Source organism: Morus notabilis, unplaced genomic scaffold (genome assembly GCF_000414095.1).
Source record: "Morus notabilis unplaced genomic scaffold, ASM41409v2 Scaffold843, whole genome shotgun sequence".
NCBI classification, from domain to species: Eukaryota; Viridiplantae; Streptophyta; class Magnoliopsida; order Rosales; family Moraceae; genus Morus; species Morus notabilis.
The window spans coordinates 125188-143362 of NW_010361268.1; the positions used below are offsets into that span (position 1 = coordinate 125188).

Here is an 18175-nt window from a genome sequence, read left to right on the forward strand (position 1 = left end):
CCGATTCTAAAATTGTGTTTGGTTAGTTTTTTAAGAAATTATTTTGAGTATAATAAAAAAGTAAAATTTTGTTTGGTTATAATTATTAATTAATATATTATAATATTGTTAATAAATACATGAAAACAGAAAAAGGAAAAATAACTTTTAACCGTTTTTTAATTCTTTCACAAAAACTTTTCTCACTGTTTTCGTTTTCATTTTTGTTTTCAAAATATTTGCTAAACAACTTTCGTTTCATTTTTATTTTTATTTTTTGCTTCTCAAAATATGTGAAAACCGTTTTCAAAAACAGTTCCAAACACGCACAATATTAAACCAATTACAACAGTTAAACATAGGACCCGAACCAAACAAGTTTTGGACCCAACAAGGAGACCATGTAACATAAGCATTAAGTATAATCCATTTTAAATTTTACATTTCAAACATCTTGATTCCAAAAATACAAAAGTATCTACTTCAAAAATCAAAGACTGATTACAATTGCTTCGGTATATTGTTGTCAATCTTTAAAGCTGCAATGTCAAAGCATTTACAATTTTAAAGAAAAATGAATAAATTACAAAAATAGGATACAGAATCGTGGAGCTATAACAATATCATTTCTTTAGAGTTTTGCTCGTCTCAATAGGAGTAAGTTTGCTCCAAGCTACAGCAAATAAATATCCAAATGAGTAAACAAATTTTACAAGATTGTTCCAAATTAAAGAAAATAAGATTTTTGTTGACAAAATAAATCAAAAATCAAGAAGAGTTAAAATTACTGTTCTAATGAACTCATGACATTACTTAAAAATTTCTTACCATTTAGCTCACATTGGCAATTCCAAAAGTATGAGAAAAATACACTCTTTTAGATCAATATATTCCCATTTCATTTTTTTTTAGCAAGAACAAGCCATACAGTCCAACAAACTAATTTTACTTCAAAGAATTTAGATATCATTGAAGAACCTAACTTGTATTTGAGCTCTTTGAAGTGTACAGTACAATGAGAATTAGGAATTCAGATTATCTAATCAAATTAAATTATTAATTAGTGATAAAGATTTAGATATCATTTATTTCACTGATTTGAATTTTAATTTTGAGTTTCTACAGTTAAAAACACTAAAAAATGTCACATCTAACTTTTTATGCTACAGTTAAAAGCTTTAAAAAAATATCACATTCAGCTCAAATTAAAAACTCAAATTCGCGAAGTGAACGAGACCTTATACTACTTGAAAATCTTAATTTCCTAACAGAGTTAAGATTGCCTATCCAAAAATAAGATTTCTGCAATTTTAACAATGGTATAAAATATCAGGTTATAGAATTATTCTGTCCATATAGAATTATTCTGTCCATTCTCTCCCTTCCCCTGATTCTTCAATTCTTCTAACATTTCTTCCCTTGTTTCTCTCTATTTCACTATCTACATTAGTGTGCCCCTCTTGCTCCTGCATCACATTGCCACTCTTGATCTCTCATACAATTGTTCAATACCATATCCAAATGAGTAAACAAATTTTACAAGATTGTTCCAAATTAAAGAAAATAAGATTTTTGTTGACAAAATAAATCAAAAATCAAGAAGAGTTAAAATTACTGTTCTAATGAACTCATGACATTACTTAAAAATTTCTTACCATTTAGCTCACATTGGCAATTCCAAAAGTATGAGAAAAATACACTCTTTTAGATCAATATATTCCCATTTCATTTTTTTTTAGCAAGAACAAGCCATACTGTCCAACAAACTAATTTTACTTCAAAGAATTAGATATCATTGAAGAACCTAACTTGTATTTGAGCTCTTTGAAGTGTACAGTACAATGATAATTAGGAATTCAGATTATCTAATCAAATTAAATTATTAATTAGTGATAAAGATTTAGATATCATTTATTTCACTGATTTGAATTTCAGTTTTGAGTTTCTACAGTTAAAAGCACTCAAAAATGTCACATCTAACTTTTTATGCTACAGTTAAAAGCTCTAAAAAAATATCACATTCAGCTCAAATTAAAAACTCAAATCCGCGAAGTGAACGAGACCTTATACTACTTGAAAATCTTAATTTCCTAACAGAGTTAAGATTGCCTATCCAAAAATAGGATTTCTGCAATTTTAACAATGGTATAAAATATCAGGTTATAGAATTATTCTGTCCATATAGAATTATTCTGTCCATTCTCTCCCTTCCCCTGATTCTTCAATTCTTCTAACATTTCTTCCCTTGTTTCTCTCTATTTCACTATCTACATTAGTGTGCCCCTCTTGCTCCTGCATCACATTGCCACTCTTGATCTCTCATACAATTGTTCAATACCAAGAATTAAATAACCGCATAATAAAAGAGAATGGATGGGATGAAAACATTTCTAATCTAGTTTTTTTGTTTTCCCTTTTAGGTTAGAGGTACACACACTACAACACTTTGCGAAGAACTTAAGTCATCCTATTCCCAATGCTACAACACATTGCTAATAAAAGACATTGTAGTCCACACTTCGACTGAACTTAAAAATTGTGAAAAGTGAACGTCTTACGGATAAACAAATTAAATTGCCCATGATAGTTTTATGAGTAATATGAAAGAATCTGCGAGTATCCTAGCCTTGTGGATAATATATTGAGATGAGCACCAATTTTCTTTAGACATGATATGCTACAACACGAGGATGGTATGATGACAGTGTGAATTAATAAAAAGTCTCATACAATTATATGCGTTCCATGCCAAAGATATTGCATCATTTGTTTCCTTATGACCCTTACATGAAACATCTGCTATAACTCCACCAGTTGTTGGATTGTGATCCTGCCATTGCCCATGAAAAGACAATAGGAATTTTGTTTGGAAAAAATAATAAATAACTGAGACCCGAAGTGGCATGTAGAGAGTTAGAATGATGAATAAAGTAAAAAGGAAAAGATCAAGCTTTTGTAAATCTATAATGGATGATTTGGGTAAATACATTGGTTTACTGTGGTATTTTGCTTGCATGATATTATATTATAGAGATATATAAAGGGAATATAAGAGCTTGGAATATTCCCCAAGAAATTACATTGATTGTTATTGTCTTCTACAACAACCTTAAGTTGTTGCTTAGCAGGAAATTAACGACATGTTGTTTAAAATTTTGAAACAAGAAAACGACATGTATTTTTAACTCAAGACTCAAGAGAAAAGATAAGCTCGTCCCCCTACTATCATATAACAGGAACTATGCTTGTCTTCGGATTAAAAAGTACAACGACATTTGAGTTACACGTATGGTTTACAATGGTCGTATAGTTACTTGTAAAAATTACGTCTTCTTTTTTATTTTTATTTTTATTTTTTGGTAATCATCAAGCTAGCGTCTCGTTTTCGTTTATTAATCGTGCAGTGTTTAGATGGAGAAAGGGAAACGACCTAAATGGCTTGCATACGTCGTTAGTAGAAAAAATAAATGTCGTCCTGTCTTGTGAATTTTCTGTGTTCTCAACAATGTCACTGGCATCATAGTTTGCATTCTAGAATTAAATTAAAACTAACTATGGACCCAAAAAAATAATAATTAAAGAAAAAGGTAACAAGAGAGAGTGATAATTTCTCATATTTAGTTGTGGTCCCGAAATATATGCCATTAAGGCAGAAAACATTACAAACAGATAATATAGATTATAGGGAGTGAAAAACGAGTTAGACATTTTAAATTCTGTTTAAAATTTTGGAAAAGAAGTGTAATTAGGCCATACTATATTAGAAGTGTAATTAGGCCATACTTTCTGATCCTTCTCATCGAGGCCACCACACTGTACACCACTACCGTTAATGAGAAACTCACGATGAAACGAGTCAGAAGACTAAAATTTTACGGCCGGGAGTCCAACAATGCACCCAGAAGCGGTGTCAAAGTTCTGGCCAACTTATACTCTCTAAGGATCTTCTCACTCTCTCTCTAACTCTCTCTCTCTTAACCAATCAAAAATAGGGATGTTAATTACAAATAAAAATGCACAGCAAAAATTTATAAAAAAAAAAACGTCAAATAAAATCAATTAAAGGAGTGTTTTTGGGTTGCCAAAAAATGTGTTTGCGGTATTAAAAAAAAAAATCACAAATGGGCCTTAAAAAAAATGAGAAGAGAAAATAAAATTTTGTGCCGGCTTAATTTGTACTGACTCAAAAAAAATAATAAAAATAAAAAAAAATTAAAAAATGCACGTTTTAAAATATGAAATAGTGATAAAAAAAATGATGCGTCAAGAATTAAAAAAAAAAAATAAAAAATAGAGGTACATACTATATAACGTGTGTGCAGAACGTGAAATGGAAAATAAGAGTGTAAAACGTAAAATTCTTTTATATAAAAGAAGTGAGTGTCGGAAAACAAAAAATCCGGAGCTTTTCATGAAAAAACGTGTGTGCAGAAGATTTTTTTTTTTTTTTTTTTTTCTGAAGATAAGTGCGTGTGTGCATAGAAGTGAAAGAAAGAGAAAAACAAAAAAAACAAAAAAAACAAAAGGTGCAGGTGTGTGCAGAAAAGTAAAGTGCAGAGAAGAAAGCAAAGAGTGTGTGTGCGGGAGACGTGAAAGGAAGAGAATATATATATATATATATAGAAAGGTGCCGTGTGTGGGAGAACGTGAGAAGAAAGAATGAAAACAAAAGGTGCGCAGGTGTGTGTGCAGAGAAGTGAGAGAGAGAAAAATATACATTCTTAACAAGGTAAATACTTAATTTGATATTTTAATCTTTTTCTATACTAATAGTTTTAAAGGATATTTAGTTATAGGATTCAAATTATGATTTAAATTATAGTTTATAATTTGTTAGTATTTTTTTTTATAAAAAATATACATAAATTAAAAATAATTCTAATCACATGATTCTAATCTATGAACCAAACGTCTCCTTAGTTTTTTATATTATAGTGCATTTAAATAAGGTTTTATATACATTTTAAAGTGTGAGATTGTGATTTACTTCTTGACATTTTCTACGAACATAAATCTTATATACGCCTTATGGTGTGAGATTTCTTATTTGTAATGCTCTTAATAAATTCCTAATGCACTCATGGTGTGTGGTTTTTTATTTTTATCACAATCTTATGATTATCACTAAAACTTGAATTTTTTTTAGAGATCTATATAAGTCAAATGTGATTTAAAAAAAAATTAAGGATTAAAAGTTTCCCAAATTATTTGTTACGATTGTTTTAAGTACAATTCGAGTGAAAAAATTCATATAAATTACACTTTATGGATCGACATATGAGAAATTATATGTATATAATTCATATAAAAATATTTATATAAATCGCACTATACCCGTCAAAAACTAATTAAAGAAAGAAGATTAATGTCTTGTTAATTTCACCGATTCGAGTTTAGAATTCGAGTTTTACTACAGTAAAAAGCTCTCAGAAATAGTCATATCTAACTTTTTTGCTACAGTAAAAAGTTCTCACATAAAATTACATCTCAACTCGAATTAAAAACTCGAATTAACGAACTAAACGGGCCTAAAAAAAAAGAAAAAAAAAAGCAAATACTCGGGTTGATAACTTTACACGCAAATCGAGAATTGATAGGAATTGATATTCACGTACACATATATATATCAAAAGGTTGCCTGCTTTGCACTAGCAGTGGTTTTTGCAGCTGCTGTGACTTTTGCAGCGTAATGATTTATATATATATAGATACATAAAAAATAAAAAAATAAAAAGGAAAACAAGCGTCACCTGGTATCTTCACAGTGCACCAAACGGCAAACACACACATATATATGAAAGCCGTGGGTGTGTGTGAGATAAAAAGTTGTGGGTGTGTGAGATATTCAGCCGTGGGTGTGTGTGTCTCGTTGTGTTGTGTGAGATACGAAGCTATATATATATATATATATACAAAACAAATCAAATCATAACAAATTCAATTCAAACGGTGAATTTAATTTTGAATTTTAAAATTCAAAAAAAAAGAGGAAAGACATTAAAGAAATTCGGAATATTAAATACCTAAAAATTTAAAGTGCACAAATTGAGCCATTTATGTCTCCTTAATTTAAAAAGTTGAGCATATTGTCTCATAAAATTATATGGTGATTAAATACAATTTTCAAATCTCAAATTCAAATAAAAAAATCTCAACACCAAATTCAAAAAGGATCCTTTTAATTCTTCATAAAGTCATATACCGGAGAATTATCCAAATACAACTTTCAAATCCAAATTCTAAAGTAAAATTCCAAATCAAATTTTAAAACATCTTTTAATTCCCCATAAGGTCATATACCGGGAAATTATCCAAATATAACTTTCAAATCTAAACTCTAAAGTAAAATTTCAAATCAAATTTTAAAACATCTTTGAATTCCTCCTATGGTCATATGTCGAGAAATTCTTCAAAATGCAAATTCAAAATCAAGAACTACGATGACTGGATGCCCTATGGGATACGTAGGCAACTTAAAAATTTAGGTGCAGTTTCAAGATCAAATTCAATCATAAAAATCCTCATAATACACAAAATCAAAACAAAACTAAATCAAATTTCAAAGTGCGTCAATTCCTCATAAGGTCATATACCGAGGAATTATCCAAAATTCTCAAACCCAAAATTCAAACTACAAGTGGCTTGATCGCTTAACGGGGTATGTAGGCAACTTGATAAAATTCACTGAGTTCAGCTGCAATTTTAAATCAACCCAAATTTCCTAAATTCACAAAAAAATAGAATTTACTGTTTTAATTGGAACCAAAATGTTTTCTCTTGTACCAAGGGATTGTAATTAAGAAGTTATTATTATAATCTTAAATGGGTCGAACTAAAAATAATAAATTTCTATGCTAATTAAATCATAGGATAGGTGAAATTATGTTGTGTGTGAAATATTATTTCAACATTAATAAATATTTTTACTCAACAAAATGTATTTTAAAAAATAAACTAAACGTGTGAAAGAAACAGTAAAAAGCTCTCAGAAAATGTTACATCTAACTTTTTTTACTATAATGAAAAGCTCTCAGAAAATATAACATCTCAACTCAAATTAAAAACTCAAATCGGTGAAATGAACGAGTCTAAGAGTCAGCCACATTTCAATTCAATAAGTCATATTGTGTAATTTTTACTTTCTGTTTTCTTTCTCTATATTTACATAAGAATATCTTTAGAAAGCCCACCCCGCCCCCCCCAAAAAAAAAGAAAAATTCAATTTCATACCCTTTAAATTCTTATTGCAATTATTAGAGCTCCCTCATAAAAATTTCCGGCTTCGGATCAACCGCCCTCCTTTTAACGGAGATGGGTGACAAGGATGGAAGGATGACCCAATTCGAATTCGGATACAACCCGATTATCATCCCTACCAAAGCCAGGCAGAAGAAGACACTGTACTGCTCGTTTGCGGAACAACTGCATGTTAATTGCTATACACCCAAAGGAATCTAAAGAAATTATAATACTAGCTAGTTAACATATACAATCTTGCATGTCATCATTACAGTATCTTTTTTTTAAAAAAAAACCCCCACTTGTGCATATAATCGTGAAACAAAAAATGTCGATGGAAAATAGTCAGACAAGGAAAAAAAAACACACACACACAAAAACCAAACCCAATCCAATGTTGTCAAGCAAATGTCTCATAAATTGGCAGAGAATCTGATCTCTAATTATACAGAAAACGTGTTATATATATAACTCTAATTATCATCGGTACTGACATGGAATATACGTGCACATGTATAAACTGAGCAAAACGCTTGCAAACCCATCAAAAGCAACATCAGAACAGCAGCCAACAAAGTGAGAAACCGCCACGAGCCAAAAACGTAAAGCTTCATGAACTTTCCGAATTTGACCTTCCACCTCCCGTTATGATACGTGTTGACATCTTCAATCACCTTATCCAAGAAGGGCACTTTGGTCAATCTAATCGACTTGCTCATCCCGTTCCAAAGGTTGGCCACCTCTTCATCACTCTTCAAACGGTTCAAAATAACGCCTCTCTCTCTAAGCAGCTTCACGTCATCCTCGGTGTCGATAATCCCGTTCATCAACTCAGTGTAACGGGTGAAAACTAACGGCCCATATGCGTTTGATGCTTCGTAGGCGATCAAGTTTCTCAAAATGGCCTCTGTGTTTACGTCTAGGCTAATGGTTGGGAGGTAAAAAATGACTGTTTTGGGGTCAAAAGTGATGGTTGAGAGGCTACCATTTGTGGGGGAGAAACGGACGCCGGATTTGGAGAGTTCAGTCACGGATGGGATTGTGATTTCTTCTATAAGTGGTGGCTTGTTGATTGTCGTTTTGTTGGAAGAGTTGTCGTTTTCTGGTTTGGCTTCCTCTTTGTTGGCTTGCGAGAAGAACATTTCAGTGGGGGCTTTGAGCATTCTCAAGCCGGGAAGGTTGGAGAGGATTGTCCAGGGAAGTTTGAGGAATACTTTTAGAGGTCTAGAGAAGAGTATTCTTTTGAGAAGACGCATTGGACCTTTGTTCAGCTTGGAGAGCACCTTCCATATAGTATGGAGGAGTTGTTTGACGGAATTTGAGTTGCCAAAAGAGCTTTCTTTATTGCCTTCTCCGTCTTCTACGACATCAATGATTTCATCGGCGTGTGCTTCGATTTTCGGGGTGATCATTTGGTACAAGAAGTCCAACAAGTGAGCAAAATCCGAGACTAGGAGTGTATTTGGTGTGTGAGGATCAACATCCATCATCTTGAAAGGAGAAAGCTCTTGGGAGAATCCTGAAAGCATGGAAAGCAACATGTCGTTGGCGGCTTCAAGAGATGAGAATTGGAATTCCAACATTTTTATCAAAACGAAAAGTGGGATTTGGTTCTCAAGCATGACTATGTCCCTTAGGATGGTGTTGTGGGCTGATTTTCTCCGGGCGTAGTCAACCAAGTGTGACATCCTGGAGGAGAGTCTCCTCAGGACTTTTTCTTCATTAAGATTGGCATAAACTTGGAGGAACTCAAGCAAGAATGAGGCGTCCATGGCCATCATCCAAGCGAGCGTTTCGCCGTTCACGTCCAAGTACTTGTGGTAACATGCCCTAATCCTGTGCTCATGCTTTGTCAACTGTTGAACAAGATCTTGGAACTTGAGGTTCTTTAGGTGCTTTTGGGCCCTTTTGGCTGCCGTTAATTTGTACCTCTCCATTTCATAGAGCTCCGGGCGCCAAAAGTGGTAAGGGCCAATCGCCACTTCTTGTGGGGTGTAGGAATCCAGATCACTAGCCATTAGGATTTTGGGCACGTTGAAAATGCTCACTGGGACTTCGCTGTCGTCCTCGAGCTCTTCTTCAAGCGTTCGGCGGATTTGAGTAACCCATCGGAGCTCGTCGAAGCTTGAGTTGGATTTGGAGGATGCTGAGTGTTGGATTGAGGACATGTTTATTGACCTTAGGGGGAAGTTTTTGGTGTATTGAGTTGTGGGGCAGTTAGAAGATCATGGCTTTTTATTGGTAAAAATTTAGTAGACAGTAGCATCATTAATCTACTTTAATTGGGTTGCCTTTTGTATTAAAAAAGGTCAATGCGTTTCTCATGGTTAATATTTTACTTCTAAATAAAGCATAGTGGTGTTAATTTTATACGCGTATATCTTTCACATTTATGACTCAGCTTAATCTACTGTAATAAATGTGATTTTCATGTAACAATTGGGGAAAAGAACTCTTTATATAAATTTGCCTAACATCAATTACATACTTAAGATGATGATAATCCAGCCACAGATCCACTTAATTTGGTTCAAATTTAAGTTTATGATTCCCTATTTTGTTTTCTTCCATTTAACACAAAGGCAACTCTGAAAACGACCGCCTAACTTTGGCACTTGCTTTGAAAGCGATAATTGTTGACATCATATAAAGACATTTTTACACGATTTAAATGGAGGTTAACATATAATGTAAAGTAATAGGAAGTTTTGAGACAAAAATTCAATCTGTTCAGACCAATGATCATTATGTCAAACCACATGGGATGAGATGGAGCGGGCTTGGGTTCAGGAGGCGCGGGTAATAAATAAATATATGTCTGGTGTCCGCTTAAATGGGGTCTTGGTGTTCAACTCGGTGGAGGGAATAGTGGGTTGGCGTATAGGCAAGACAAAGCAAAGCAAATAAAATAAATGCTAGATTATTCTTAGCCTACAGTCTCTTTTTTGCCTTTGGTTTCGGTTGCTCCTTTTTTCTTTTTCTTAGAGGGCCTTCCGGAGTGATGACTGCATCTTTGTTCGGTGCTCGTCCTTTACATAAGCATTCAGATTCTCATCAACCGAGCCTCCCCTACCCTACTTGAAAAATACGAGCGGCCATCCGAAAAACCTCGGTTCTTAGGTTTTGACCTCATATCACGTGCAAAAAAGATCGACGAATGTCAGTTAGCATGAATTCCAGCACTGTTACTGGAAGCTCAATTGCTTTTACTAGAAAATAAGATAGTCTCGTACAAAGACCATGGTACCTGACAATCTCATTTTTTGTCCCAGGTCATAGAGGATCAAATATGCACGTTGATTTTAAAACATGAAATACATGTTGAGTCTTTACACCTTCCTTGATACACAATTTATCATCAGAGTATCCTGAACCTATGTTGAAGTTTGAACAAGGGAGGAGTCGTTTGTTTAGTAACAAGACTTTCTGTTGTTCTGCTAAATGAATACTTAGCTAGTCTAGAAATTCCTTAAAATATATCAGCAGTTGATTTAATACCTCCCAAAGGTGATCTGAAATACCTGTTTTATGACAGAAACCTCATGAGACAAACCAACAGAAACATTATGCTTGTTTGGTAGGAGAGAAAAGTGAAAGGAGAGAGAGGGATGAGGGGATTAGTTAAAGTATTTTGAGATCTATGGTTATTTGGTAGGAGAGAAATCAGAAGAGTGGACAGAATAGATTGGATGAATGATTTAAATCCTTCATAAAACCTTAATTTAAATCTCTCTTTATATGAAGGGATTAAAAGAGAGAATCCATGCCAAACACAATACGAGAAAGGTCCTTCCATTCCTCACTTTCTCCTCACCTAAGTTATATGCCTTTTTTTTTTTTTTTTCTCTCTCTCTCTCTCTCTCTCCCTCATGACAAATAGGCTGCTTGCTATTTCTATAACCTTCTTCCACGCACCCTGATTGATCCACTACCAAAATATAAAATAAAATAAAATCATCAAAATAAAGTAACAAAAGCATTTGATCCATAGACAATCAAATGAAATCACAGTGTTTGGACTGTCTGCAGCTTGTAATATTAGTTCAGTTTTGTAATTCTTACTTGAGCTAATAAACACATAAGTACCACATAGATGACAGAGCATTTAAATGTAAAAGATTTACAGCAGTCCCTAAATTACTCTCTTTTTTTTTTCTTCTTTTTGACAATTAACTGGTGTAGTTCTCATTGTTCGACATCAATTGACTACTAAGAAATGTAAAACTGCACATACAAATTCCAACAGATGAAGGGAGCCCCTGACATGAGCGTGACCAAGGTTGTTTACAGGGAAAACAAAGACTTACAAGCTTCAAATTCTTCCGCAGTGTATTTCCAAGGACACATAAAAATGCCGTAACCCAACCTTAGGTAGCAGAACAAAATGAACCAAAACACAAACTCACAAAACACTTGAAGAATCTAGTCTTAATTTGGAATTTTCGTATCAAACATATTCTCATAAGTATTACATAGCGAGAGTTATCAGCTCCAAACCCAGCTCCATGGCCAAGGTACAACCTCTCCCTTCGTTTCTGGGTACTTTCTCTCTGTGGTTCAACCCCAACAACTCAACACTTCCATTGCCTTTCTAAATTTTCTTAAATTGAAAGAAGGCTGGAAATGAATTAAAAGTAAACTTTAACTAGCTCAATCATACAACTATGAATCTCATCCTTGTCACAGGTTTTCACGTTTAGAAGAAATTCCAGTCAGAATTTCCAATCAGGTTTTAATAAACAAAACAAACATGTTGTTTGAAAGAGTTTGAACGTCATACCTGGCATCGAATTTCTCTTCAAATACGCCCTTAACATGTTCTCATTGTAAACATGAATCCATAAGCCCCTAATTTCAGATGCCACATGTTAGCTTCTATACTCTTGGCTCCAATAGTCTGAGGTTGAAGCCGTGCAATCTTCTAGCAACCTGCCTATGTATTCCTCAACCATCCCTCTAAAAAATGTCATTACTCATCATTCGATCATTCATCAGTTACCAGTCTTGTCCCCAACTCCGCCCTTGGCTTGGGTGAAAGACCCTTTGCCAACATCTCTTCGTCATACTTTCTAGCCATGTCTAACATCCCCTTATCAATCAGAGCATCAATCAGAGCATTGTAAGCGGCATCATTCGGACTGCACCCGAGTTCCTCCATCTTTTTCCACACAACAAGAACTGGCCGAAGAAACCCCCATCTCCCAAACTTCCTCATAAGCATCACATAAGTGTCCGTCCTCGGCCTAATACCACTATCAATCATCCTATCAAACAGTCTAAGAATCTCTTTCGGCTTCTCCATAGACCCGAAAAAGCAATGATAAGTAATCACATCCGGCGAACAACCCCACTCAGGCATTTTATCGAGCACCTTCGAGGCTTCCCTGTATCTCCCATTTTCACACAAAAGCTTTATGAGTGTGTTGTAAGTTACCACATTGGGCTGACAACCCAGCTCCCTCATCTCTCTAAGCACCCGCATCGAAAAATCGACGCCTTCGGAGAGACCAACCGCTCGAACAATGGTGTTATACGCCACCACATCCAATTTGATCCTTTTCTTCTTCATCTCCTTATACAATTTCACAGCCTTCCATGGCTTCCCACTCTTGCACAATATATCCATATATATAGAATACGTATGCAAATCCTTTTCCAAACCTCTCCTATCCATCTCCTCCCAAAAGTCCCCACACTTACTCCACCACCCCACTCTAGACCACCCACGAAGAATCATATTATAAATCTTCGTACTCTTTTCGAACCCCAATTCCTTGCCATTCCAAAAGCACAAATCTTGCGCCTCAATAACGTGCTTCTGATCACAAAGCGCGTCAATAAGATTAGAATACGTCGTCTCGTCCTTCAAACCGAACTCCTCCGACCGATTATAAGCCTCGACGGCTTCTTTCACGAGATGAGCCGCGGCGTAACGGTGGAACATGACGCGAAACGTGGCGTGGCTCGGGACGGAAACTGGGTTTTGGTTCATTCGGTGGATTAAGTCCCAGGAGAGATCGAACTCAAAGAATTTGCCGAGGATGTCGAGCATTCGGTTGTAGGTGTCGGTGGTGTGTAGGAAGCGGCAGTTGGTCTCGACCCACGTGAAGAACTCGAAGGCGCGTTGCCAATCGTTGCAGTACGAGGTAAGAGTTTCCGTGACAGTGTCGGAATTGAATTGGAGAGAGTCGGATTGGGGGGGTTTTTGTGGGTTGGTGGAGAAGGACTGAGTTGCAGAGGAGACGAGGAGGGTTTGGGTGCGAGGGAGAAGAAGTAGGCTTCTGAGGCATCTCGAGGTTAGGGAAGAAGCCATTTCTTCGTCTCTCTCTCTCTCTCGTGTTTCTGCTTAGGAATACTTAAAAGGTCGTTTATGGCTTGTTGTCGTTTGTTTATTAATTTGAGGATGTTCTATTTCCTGTCGTTTGACGTAAGTTAATTTAGGGAAGAATAACTAAAAGGTGTTTTGTCAAAATACCACTTCCAGACCCGAGACGTTCAACCATCAATGCCGGCTTGTCTGCAACTCAACACCAAGACGTTCAGACCCGTTTTCCTACCAAACTCCGTGCCCAAATTCTCCGCCGCCAAGGCGAGTAGGATCAGATGCTCCGCAGCCTCACCATCGTAGCGCTACACCATCACTTTGCTGCCCGGCGATGGCATCGGCCCCGAGGTTATCTCTGTCGCTAAGAACGTTCTTAATCTTACCGCCTCTCTCGAAGGTCTCCCACACTCTCTCTCTCTGTTTCTCTCCAGAATTCCATTGTGATATTCTGCTTTTGTTTGGTAGCCTAGGAAAAAAAAAAGAAAAAAGAAAAGAGGAACGAGTACTTTTAGATTTTTTTATTACTTTTTATTTTTACATTTTCATCGACTATAAAAAGAACCAAGAGACAGAACTAAGTTTTAATTTAGGCTATGCTTTACTCAGAAATGTGGTAAAAGTCTCAGACATTAATTTTCCTTTTGTGTCTGTTCATCATTCTGCATTTTCTCGTTAGCCAAACGGAGTTTCAAAATTTTTGCAGTGTTTTTCTCGAACATTATAGTCCTTTATTTGTTGAGGCACAGAAAAACTTGGCATTTGGCATCTTTATTTTCATGCATTATCTCAATGCTTGAACATAGTTGATAATTTCTTGACGGTTGTTCCCGGGTTCGTGGAGAACATCCGCATGCCATATGTTAGAATGTATTGTAAATAAGATCATAAAGATTTATATAGATATAAATAAATATAAATTGTGGGGAATAACCACATGCCATATGCTAGAATGTATTGTAAATAAGATTATAAAGATTTATATAGATATAAATAAATATAAATTTACATATGGCACTCATTAGTATAATAAACCAGAGAAAATGAAATATCAAGCATACAATACCTGTGTTTACCTTGGAAGATTAAGGATGAATATTTAAATCATGAACCGAAAGACAATCAATTTACAGAAACAATTGTCATGAAATCGTATGGGGAAGATGTAATTCTCACAACCGATGGTGGTCTAAATCAATAATTGGGGATGGTTACTCCATGTTTACCAATCAGTTTTGTATGAGCAAACTTCTGTCTCTTAATTATTTTAGACTACGTAAACTCCTTAGATTATTTTAAGTTATTTTCATGTTTTCTTGCTTGAAGGCTTGTCTGATTGTATGTAAAGTTTGAATGCTTGTGGATTGCTTGTCAAATCTAAGAAAATGTTTGTGAAATCTCAAGAGTTGTGAAGCCTCCAAAAATGTATATGATGTTTTAGAAACTTGTTAAGGCTCCAAATGCCATGCCTTCTTAGCATGTCCTCCCCTCTATTTATAGCTTTCCAAACACCATGGTTGCCAACTTATTGTTTTACCAGTCACCATTCAAATAGTTGTTGAATTCTACTCTCCTCTCTCACTATTCAATATAGATGAATTACATAATTCTACTCTCCCTCTCTCTTATTGTTTTGTCATGCTAAGTTTCTTTAATGGCTTTTGTTTACCACTCTGCACTTGATAGAAGACTTTTATTAGCCTCACTCGATAATACTAAACCTTTCCCTTTCCCATGAGCTAAATAACTTTATTCTCACCCTCCATTATTTTTTTATAATGCAACCCTAGTGCTTACAAAGCTTGTTAGGTACAATTGTATCATGTAGCACAATATTTCATATTGCACCATTGTACTATGGAGTAGCACTAGTCTTTTATATAGCTAATTTGGTAACATGAAGCCTTTGATATTACTAATTTAGTGCTCACCGGTATGAGTCCTAAAAGGAAATATTAAATACAATTCTACTATACCACATCCCACAACATTATTCTCTGATTTTTATTCCATCCCCATCATATAGAAAAATGCCCCAAAACAACTGTTTAGGTTTTTTTTTAAAATTTTTTTTTTAAGATGTTTCTACAATTAATGCCTAATTGTATGTTTTATGTAAATAAGGGATTGAATTTAGGTTCCAAGAGATGCCCATGGGTGCACCTGCCTTGGACTTGACTGGCGTCCCTTTACCGGAGGAGACCTTTCCGTGGCGAAGCAATCTGATGCTGTTCTTCTTGGAGCAATTGGAGGGTAATTTTCTTCACTTTCTGATTTTTTTTATCTTATGAATTTGTGTGTTCTTTCATGTGCGAATGGTGTGGTTTTATTAATTTTCTTGATTCATAAGGTATAAATGGGACAAAAATGAACAGCATCTGAAACGCGAGACCGGGTTACTTCAGATTAGAGAAGGCCATAAAGTTTTTGCAAATTTTTGACTGGCAACCATTTTACCACAGGTGAAATACCTTCCCTCTTGCTAAGGGAATTTAGTGAGAGAAGGGTCTAGTGCAGTTTTCTCTCTATTGTTTTTTCCTTGGTGTTTTAAGCTCTTAAAATTGTCTGGTTATCTTGGTAATCAATGATTGCGAGGAAAAAAAAAAAAACACCATATTGCAGGTTATTATACCCAAAAAGGAGGAAAACGCTAATAAAAGGAACTACCTCAAGAGTATGTTTAGTTTCATCAAATATTTTTGTTTGATGAAACTTGTTCTGATGAAAGAGGCTTAGCATACATCTTTGTGCTTCTTTTAATTTTAAACTTGTTCTGATGAAAGAGGCTTAGCATGCATTGTCATTTACCTTTTCAGTTGGTGGACGCTTCGACTTTGAAGAAAGAGGTTGCGGAAGGTGTTGATGTAATGGTTGTAAGAGAGCTCACTGGAGGTTAGCATACATCTTTCAACCGACAATTACGTGTTGGCTTTACTTCTTTAATTTCTCTCCTTTCTTTCAATTGATTATTTCAATCTAGTTTCTGATAAAAATAGGTATATATTTTGGAAAGCCAAGGGGATCTGGAAAAAATTAAAATGGCGAGGAGATTGGATTCAATACTGAGGTGAGGTAGAAGATGCATGTGTGCTCTAGTTACGCTGTTCTAAACTCGTGGGGATTTTCCTGATAGGACACAATCTTCCTTACAATTATCATCACACATCCGGTGACTGTCTGATTTCACATTTATTATTATGGCTTCTTATTTTTCCCTGGACCAATATTTTTTCTGGTCCTTGCTAGAATGTCCGTGGTGTATGGCTTAAGGGATCAAAATAGCTTTATTTTTACTTTATTTTTTCTTTTTTGGTTTGCTTTATCAAATCTGTATTGAGTTAGGCATAGATGGATGTCTAATGTCAAATAATTGTTTGTTAGATTGAGCGCATTGCCCATGTTGCATTTGAGACTGCCCGGAAGAGGCGGGGAAAACTTTGCTCCGTTGACAAAGCAAATGTGTTGGAGGTACTTTTTTTGGTTGACACTCTTTACTTTTCTGAAATGACATACAAAGTGTTCATTGTGAAATTTCTATTGTCTGTTGTTATTTTTAACGCTGTATCTGAAATGTTGTCATATTTGTCATGAAATTTATCTGATTCAATGGATTCTCTAGGCTTCCATGTTTTGGAGGAAATGTATTGTGGAAATATCCTCGGAATATCCCGATGTTGAACTCTCACACATGTATGTTGATAACGCTGCAATGCAGCTTGTTTGCAATCCAAAACAGGTTTGGCTTTGGCTTTATAAACTCCCCAGGGTTATGCTTCTCTTCATTTTCTATTGTTTTGAAGCTTGCTTGGTTAGAGTTATAAGTCTTCTGATGTTTTGCTATGAAATAATTGCAGTTTGATACAATTGTAACAAACAACATATTTGGTGACATCTTTTCTGATGAGGCTTCAATTATTACTGGAAGTATTGGGATGCTTCCATCTGCTAGTCTTGGGGAATCGGTAAGGCATAGGATTTATATTGTCCAGTTGTTAAGCTTTTATTGTGCCAGATAGATATAAAACAGTTCCTTTTGGGTTTTGTTCTGAGAGAGTCTGCGTGTTTTTTTTTTTTTTTTTTAAATTTCTAAATTGAAATTATCCATTTGGTACAGGGACCTGGACTTTTTGAACCTACACATGGCTCCGCTCCTGATATTGCTGGGCAGGTTGGTCTGCCTTTTGCATCGTATTTTCTTTTCCTATTTTCCTGAAGTTACATGTCTTTAATGTATACAATGGATTATTCCAGGATAAGGCAAACCCATTAGCAACAGTGCTCAGTGCTGCTATGCTATTGAAGTATGGACTATGAGAAGAGAGTGCTGCTAAGAGAATTGAGGCTGCTGTTCTGGACACACTGAATAGGGGCTTCCGAACAGGTTACATATTCATCTAGAACCATAAGTTGATTTCTAATTTCCATTTATTCCTCACTTTGTCTTCCATAAAGTTTTTAGAATGGTAAAACATACGTAAATACTCTGTTTTAGTTCTGTGAAGTGACAGTGTAAATACTTTTTTAATTGCCTTAGTTTCAGCCTTAAATCTAGTTGTTATTTCTTTTACCGTAACATCTAATGCAGGCATATTGTCCGCACATGTTTTAGCACATTTTATAGTTTGAATTAATATT

The 18175-nt window shown here is 35.0% G+C and overlaps 2 protein-coding genes and 1 pseudogene across 2 annotated transcripts; 1 reads left to right on the plus strand and 2 right to left on the minus strand.

Annotated features, from left to right (window-relative positions):
* Positions 1–7676: 7676 nt before the first annotated feature.
* Positions 7677–9427, minus strand: LOC21408369 (putative UPF0481 protein At3g02645). The gene has a single exon (XM_010098836.2). The coding sequence runs from the start codon at positions 9384–9386 to the stop codon at positions 7692–7694; it is 1695 nt and encodes a 564-aa protein (XP_010097138.1). The 5' UTR covers positions 9387–9427; the 3' UTR covers positions 7677–7691.
* Positions 9428–10047: 620 nt separating this feature from the next.
* LOC21408370 (pentatricopeptide repeat-containing protein At1g80550, mitochondrial) lies at positions 10048–13563 on the minus strand. Its single transcript, XM_010098837.2, has 2 exons — positions 11999–13563; positions 10048–10346 (listed from the first exon to the last, which is right to left on the minus strand). Exon 1 carries the CDS (start codon positions 13529–13531, stop codon positions 12203–12205), a length of 1329 nt encoding a protein of 442 aa, XP_010097139.1. The 5' UTR covers positions 13532–13563; the 3' UTR covers positions 10048–10346; positions 11999–12202.
* A 131-nt stretch (positions 13564–13694) lies between these two features.
* Positions 13695–17938, plus strand: LOC21408371 (annotated as a pseudogene).
* The last annotated feature ends 237 nt before the right edge of the window (positions 17939–18175 follow it).

Bases quoted from the DNA above. Each gene is read 5' to 3' on its own strand.
- LOC21408369 (XM_010098836.2), bottom strand. From the start codon at position 9,386: ATGTCCTCAATCCAACACTCAGCATCCTCCAAATCCAACTCAAGCTTC.
- LOC21408370 (XM_010098837.2), bottom strand. From the start codon at position 13,531: ATGGCTTCTTCCCTAACCTCGAGATGCCTCAGAAGCCTACTTCTTCTC.